The sequence below is a fragment of the Trachurus trachurus genome, assembly GCF_905171665.1.
Source record: "Trachurus trachurus genome assembly, chromosome: 3".
In the NCBI taxonomy this organism is placed as follows: Eukaryota; Metazoa; Chordata; class Actinopteri; order Carangiformes; family Carangidae; genus Trachurus; species Trachurus trachurus.
Window position 1 is genome coordinate 33506603 of NC_139893.1, and position 7486 is coordinate 33514088.

General features: G+C 42.4%; 1 protein-coding gene across 1 annotated transcript; it reads right to left on the bottom strand.

Annotated features, from left to right (window-relative positions):
• Nucleotides 1-365: 365 nt before the first annotated feature.
• On the bottom strand, nt 366-7006 carry LOC311006825 (uncharacterized protein). The gene is made up of 4 exons (XM_083999805.1): nt 6903-7006; nt 4852-5602; nt 762-925; nt 366-564 (listed from the first exon to the last, which is right to left on the bottom strand). The coding sequence occupies exons 2-4, from the start codon at nt 5584-5586 to the stop codon at nt 453-455; spliced, it is 1011 nt and encodes a 336-aa protein (XP_083855931.1). The 5' UTR covers nt 5587-5602; nt 6903-7006; the 3' UTR covers nt 366-452.
• Nucleotides 7007-7486: the final 480 nt, after the last annotated feature.

Below are 7486 nucleotides of genomic sequence, written 5' to 3' on the forward strand. Positions count from 1 at the left end.
ATGGAAACTACAACCTGCTTTATCGCGAGATCACGTGTTCCCGCTGTGCGGCGGAGCCGCAACAATCAACATCACGGACGGAACCGGTGTGAGTTGACGGAGTCGGAGTACGCAGCCGTTCCGTAGCGGACCCGTTTCGGAATCGTTCCGCATCCAGTGGAATCCCGGCGTTGGGTTCACCTGAGGCGACCTGTGCAGCGATGATGAGAGGGGGCGTGGCTACAGTCCAATCATCATCAAACTGCAACTGCAACACACCTGCTCAGTGTGAGGACACACACACACACACACATAACAAATGCCATGAAAATAATTTAAAATCAATTTATTTTAGTGACATGTCAGGCAGGAGGTTATTGGTTGACATATGAGGTATGACATCAACACAGGTAAAACAGGAAGTCTGTCACGTTAATTTGAGATGCTTTACATGTTGTTGCCGTGGCTCCGGCTCATTGGGCGGTTTTCGAGGAAGAACAAGACAAACACATCATCTTTGTGCGAGAGCTCTTCTTGATGTATTTCTTGATGCACTTCATGTCAGCCAGCCTGCAGCACAGCTCCCTGTAATCAGAGCAGAGGTCACATGACGTCTCGTCACACTGTGATTGGACACCAGAGGGCTGCACTACAAAGGAGACTCAACAGATCCAGGCTTTGTGTTCATAATCCAGATCAACTAAACCTAAACCCCTGGTCAGAGTCAACTCATCATGCTCCATTTGTTTCCATCGTGATGCTGAACATTTTCAAAGACTCACTCAATCTTGTCCATCTCTGTCTTCATGTCCTGTGAGGCTTTCTTCATGGCCTCAGCCTTCTGCTTCAGGTTCTTACTGACTTCACTCTCACACGCCCCCAGATTGTGAACGTTGTCAATCAGCTCAGGAACTGAGAACAGAAGGTCGATGGCTCCTCCAGCAACCTGCAGACCAACAACACCTGCATTTACTGAAAGAGCTGCTGGTGTCATCAGTGGGGTCAAAGCGACCACTTCACTTTATTTGGTTTGGTCTGAGTTCAGTGGGTAAGTTAACAACATGTTAGTTAACTTTAAGTTTAGGTTAAGTTAAGTTTAAGTTAAAGCAGAAGTAAGCGATCCGGTCGTTTTGGCTAACTTCTTGTCAGCCGATGTTAGCAGCCGATGTTAGTCACCACATTCACGTGCATCCCTTGGCTGCACACACAGCCCTTCATGCCGTTCTCTCTCCTCATTGGATAAAGGTTGTAGGATACAAGGAAGTATACAAGAAGTTTTCTCCTCGGTTTACAGCAGATCAGAGTTACTGACAGACCCGTGTTTCAGACCAAACACTCTATGTAAGTGATTGCTGTCGGAAGATATAACTATTTAAGACTTATATTAACACAAATATTCCGCTTACTTCTGCTTTAAGGTCAGTTAGTTAGTTAGTTAGTTAGTTAGTTAGTTAGCCAACACAAACCAGTTCTGGTAAGAGTTAAGGTAAGTTAACTCACCTCTAACCTTAACTCTGAAAAGTTCTGGTCAGTTAAAGGGATAGTTCACTCAAAATTGAAATTTCACTCATTATCTACTAGTCTAGTACGAAGAGGGGGGTATCATGCACCCCCCGGAAATATACTTCTAACCAGTGTTTCTAGATTGGAAAAAATGTGTAGAAAATGATGAGATATGTTAAAAAGTTGTCAGAATGTCCCATGTATCATTTTTATGCAAATGAGTGCCGCCATTATCGAAAAAACCTAATTTCACTATATCTCAGCCAATATTGCAGATATCTGAACAAATAAGGTGTCTAGACCCATGTTTTGGGGGTCAGAGATCACAATAAAACTATTCATAAAGTGATCACATGTTGGTGGCATGCTAGTAAGCAAACCTAACCCTTTTACCAATTACAAGACGCCAATATTGGAGATACCAAATAAGGTGTCTAGACAGAGGTTGTTGTGTGTTTAACCAAGGTTTATTTGGATCAAACATCATAATAGAACTCTTCTTGATGTGACCACTCTTCTCTTTCCCATGCCAGATAAACAGTCAAGTAAATGGTTCTCCACTATGCATCACTCATCATCGTTTTCACTGAAATCTTCAAAGTTAAACTCATCCTCTCCTTCCTCTTTCTCCTCCTCTTCCTGTTCATGCTCTCCAGTGTCATGGGGATCAACCAGTGAAGTTGGTAGGACAGGACCACAGGACCACACTGGTTTCAACACTCCTTCATCAGTCTTCATCCATCCCTGCCCCTCATCATAGGGTTTTGGTTTTTCCAGAATAGGTTCATGAGCTCGCTAGTACAAGGCGACACGGTAGTTCACACGTCAGGCATGTGGCTTCAGAGCAGAGTGGCATGGAGGAAGGCGAGCCAGGTCAACCTTAGACTTGCAAGTGAGTTTCTTGTCCTCCCCCACCATGTTGCGTAGCAACTTGGCACGGACAACATCCACTGAAGACTCACAACTCTGTCCAGACATCAGACAGGTGAATTGCTCCAACTGCCTCAGCATCTCAGGCTTGACACTCTAGCAGTCACTGAGTTGTCTGAATACGTGAAATTGGGGATTCTTCTTCAAGGGCCCCACCTTCCGGGGCGTCGAGTGGCGCAGTGGGTTAAGCAGGCGCCCCATATATTGAGGCTATAGTCCTCGTGCAGGCGGCCCCGGTTTGAATCCCGCATCGGACGGCCCTTTCCTGCGTGTCATTCCCCCCCTCTCTGCCTCCCTATTTCCTGTCTCTCTCAACTGTACTGTCAAATAAAGGCATGAAAAAGCCAAAAATATATACTTGGCACTGGTACAGTCTTCTCCACTGAACACATAGAACCCAAGAAGAGTGGTGCGGTAGTCTTCTCCCAGGGATTCTGCAAGCTCAGAGATGTTGAGAAGCTTCCTGGATCTTCACACTGTAGGGGTCTGATGAAGTCAGCTTTAGCAGCCTTGCCCACAGCTTCTGCTCGTACTGTAACACGTCCATCTCAACATCAGTGGGGACAGGTGCACCGGAAGCCAGGCAGTAGTAGTATTGCAGAATCCCTGGGAGAAGACTACCGCACCACTCTTCTTGGGTTCTATGTGTTCAGTGGAGAAGACTGTACCAGTGCCATCAAAGGGAGAAGGAAGGTGGGGCCCTTGAAGAAGAATACCCAATTTCACGTATTCAGACAACTCAGTGACTGCTAGAGTGTCAAGCCTGAGATGCTGAGGCAGTTGGAGCAATTCACCTGTCTGATGTCTGGACAGAGTTGTGAGTCTTCAGTGGATGTTGTCCGTGCCAAGTTGCTACGCAACATGGTGGGGGAGGACAAGAAACTCACTTGCAAGTCTAAGGTTGACCTGGCTCATCTTCCTCCATGCCACTCTGCTCTGAAGCCACATGCCTGACGTGTGAACTACCGTGTCGCCTTGTACAAGCCAGCTGATGAACCTATTCTGGAAAAACCAAAACCCTATGATGAGGGGCAGGGATGGATGAAGACTGATGAAGGAGTGTTGAAACCGGTGTGGTCCTGTGGTCCTGTCCTACCAACTTCACTGGTTGATCCCCATGACACTGGAGAGCATGAACAGGAAGAGGAGGAGAAAGAGGAAGGAGAGGATGAGTTTAACTTTGAAGATTTCAGTGAAAACGATGATGAGTGATGCATAGTGGAGAACCATTTACTTGACTGTTTATCTGACATGGGAAAGAGAAGAGTGGTCACATCAAGAAGAGTTCTATTATGATGTTTGATCCAAATAAACCTTGGTTAAACACACAACAACCTCTGTCTAGACACCTTATTTGGTATCTCCAATATTGGCGTCTTGTAATTGGTAAAAGGGTTAGGTTTGCTTACTAGCATGCCACCAACATGTGATCACTTTATGAATAGTTTTATTGTGATCTCTGACCCCCAAAACATGGGTCTAGACACCTTATTTTTTCAGATATCTGCAGTATTGGCTGAGATATAGTGAAATTAGGTTTTTTCGATAATGGCGGCACTAATTTGCATAAAAATTATACATGGGACATTCTGACAACTTTTTAACATAGCTCATCATTTTCTACACATTTTTTCCAATCTAGAAACACTGGTTAGAAGTATATTTCCGGGGGGTGCATGATACCCCCCTCTGACTACTACTCACCCTCATGTCGACTAGGGCTGGGAGAAGTTTCAGAGTTATCCGTGGCGTCTCTGAGTTACAGCGGGGCTCCATGCAGCACATGTTGAGATTTGTCGGCAAGATTTGCGCCGGTGTCAGTGCATTTACTGACGCCGGTGCAAATCTTGCGAGATTTGGACGGACCAGGAAGAGGAGCTTCCGCTCCAAACAAGCTTGAAATATAGACTTATTAAATTTTTTTCAGAACAATTTCGCATTTCGGGGCTTCAATACAAGACGGACATTACATACTAGCAGCATGGAGGTATTTGGATGTTTTTTGGTGTGTCTTTTTGTTATGAAGACAGTTGGTATCCATTTGCAACTGTTATATTGACATGCACTGCTACGTCGAGACCCCCTGTAACTCAGAGAAGCCACGGAGGACTCTGAAACTTCTCCCAGCCCTTGGTCGACATGAGGATGAGTAGATAATGAGCGCAATTTGAATTTTGAGTGAACTATTCTTTTAACTGAAAGCAGAACTGGTTAGAGTTAGGGTTAGAGGTTAGTTAGTTCTGTGAAGCTGTAGATAGAAACACAGATCCTGTTTGCTTCCAACCTTTAGATATGATAAGACAGGTTCATATATAATCACAGGTTTGACTGATGCTAACGTTAGCAACACCACATCACTGGACTCTGATGTTAACAGGTGTTCAGTTCAGTATAACAAGAGAACATTAACTTAATGTTCAAAGTTTCTTTCATACTTACTCTTCCGATGACCTTGGCTGTGGTTCTGAGCCCCGCCTTAGAAGCAGCCTTGGTGACACCTTTCCTGATCATACGATTCTTTGCCTTGTTCATTGCGACTTTGGTCATTTCACTAATGGCCAACTGTCCAACAAACTCTGGAAGGAGGGACAAATCAAGGACAGACTTTTTCAGATCCTCTAAATTTATGCCTGCCTGCGAGATCTTTTTCACTGGCAAATCAGACACTAGTTTCATCAAGTGGACTTTTCTCTTCAGTATCAGCCCGTTGCGTTTGGCCATCGCTCTCAGGATTCGCTCCATGACATATTCATCAGGAGGAAGATTGTCATCCTGCTGTTGGTCTGTCAGGGACTCCATCAGCTTCTGGATTTCATTTTTAAGAGTCTCGGTTGTGTCTGAAATCTTTTTTGCTTCTTTCAAGGTGCAACTGGCCATGATGGCATCAAAGACATCAGCACCCACATTGGTGACAAGGCCAAGGCCTGATGCTACCGCTCCTGTTGCAGCTATAGCCGGTATGGCTAAGCCTCCAGTACAGAGGGTTAATACACCTGCTGCCGTGGCTACAGCTGCTCCACCTACAGTCACTGAGCTTCCAACAACCTTAGTGATGTTCACGTTCTTCTTCATTTCCTCCAGTTCAGTGGCCAGTTCCTTCAACTTGTCTGCACAGTCCTTCTGCAGATCCACCCAGGAGAGGATTTTATCTATGAGCTCTTCAGCAGCATCCATGATGAGATCAGCAGGTCTACAAGAAAGAAAGTTTTGTTAGAATAAAACAAACTTCACACCAAGGCTGATATTCTCAGTCATCTCTGTTGGTTGGTTTGTCAGTCAGCAGGATCACACAACAAGTACTCAACTGATTTATACTGGGAGTTACCATCTTAAGATTGGGAAACTACAGAGAATAGTAGTAGTATATACTCATAGTATATAACATGTGATTTCTAGGTGTTCACCTTCTTTGTAAATAATCTCATTCAAATCCACAAGCTACAGATTCAGTTTCAACTTCTTGATAAACTCTGGTAACCACGATGACAGGGGAGAATGGGCTGTAGCAACCCATAATGTAATAATGGCTCATAATGTGATAACTTAAATGTAATAAAAGTTCATAATGTAATAATCGGCTCATAATGTAATAAAATCATGAGCACATAACGTAATAACGTCTTTGCGCATAATATTATAGTGTAATAACTTATTACATTATGAGCCTTACACTGAAGCGGCTCATAATATAATAACAGCTCATAATGTAATAATAGCTCATATTATGAAGAAAGTGTTGTATTATCATTATTTACCTCTCAAATAAAGGCGCCAATATATGGAGCCAGGTTACTGACAGTAAAATTTGGCATTTAAAACATAATTTGTCATTGCAATTAAAGTTGTATTGACACTGAAACAAGTGTTGGCATTGAGAAATGTTCCACTGAAAAATAAAGTACATGCATAGAAAATTACAATATTTTACTTGAATTTTTAAAAGTATATGTTTTTCAATGTCATACTTAAGATTTCTTTTTGTGTCCATCTTTTTTTCAGTGTCTGTCTCTTTAGACTGTACTCAGTTAAAAAAAAAATTAATTTCAGTTTCAAGTTACTGGCAGGGTATCAGTGTGCATAATAGGGAAACTAACTTTAGAATTTTGAATAACAGCGTGTTACTCGTGAAAACAAGAGATTTTCTCCATGAAAATTGTGCCAAATGCAGAGAATTGTGTGTAGTGTTTTGAAAAAAGTGTGTTATAGAACTGCAAATTGAGTGTAAAGCAGGAATTGTGCTTGTAGTTTAGCAGACTTGGTTCAGGGGGTTGGTGCATGAGTTAGATGTTGAGGCCATTGTGCCTCAAGAACCAGAAATAGTGTGTAAACAATCAAGAAAAACTGTATTACATTATGAGACATTACAGAGCCAGACATAATTCCTGCTAAATTATTGTTTGTGATGTTATGAATGAATAATTTTACTGGATGAACAGTACAACAAAAGACATAAACAAGTTACAAGACCATGATTAAAAGATAAAACATACCTGTGTCACTGTTAGTTGTGTCGACAAACTCCAAAAGTTTGATGTAATTTTAAGTTTTGTCCTTCGTTACTCAATGAGAACACAAGACAACAACTCTGCTCCTGTTGCTGCTTCAAACAGTTCTTTATGAATGATTCCAAAGGTAAAAGAGAAACTACTTTTTCACTCAGTTAATGTTTAAGTCAATCAAACTGATAAGTTCTTGTTATCAGCTGTGTTTGTCTACCATCTGTTGCTGCCCAGTAACAGTACTGCCCATTGTCATCTGGCCAGCGACTACAGCAGAATATTAGCCATGCTGGCTAAAGCTGCCCTTTTTACTGTCATTTGATGCAGTTGATTACAGTAATTGGGACTGTCCACGCACAATAAACTAAACTAAACTAAACTTTACAGTTTTTGCCGATTGCTTCGATCGCTTCAAACCTCTACACACAAGCAACACTAGTTGTACTGTAAAACACCCCACAGCTGTGTCAAAATGAAACTGCAATCAAAACCTAACAATCCTTTCTAAAAATGTAATTCTAGCAACAAAATGATACACACTTTCAAATCAACAGCAACACACTGATGTGCTTTAC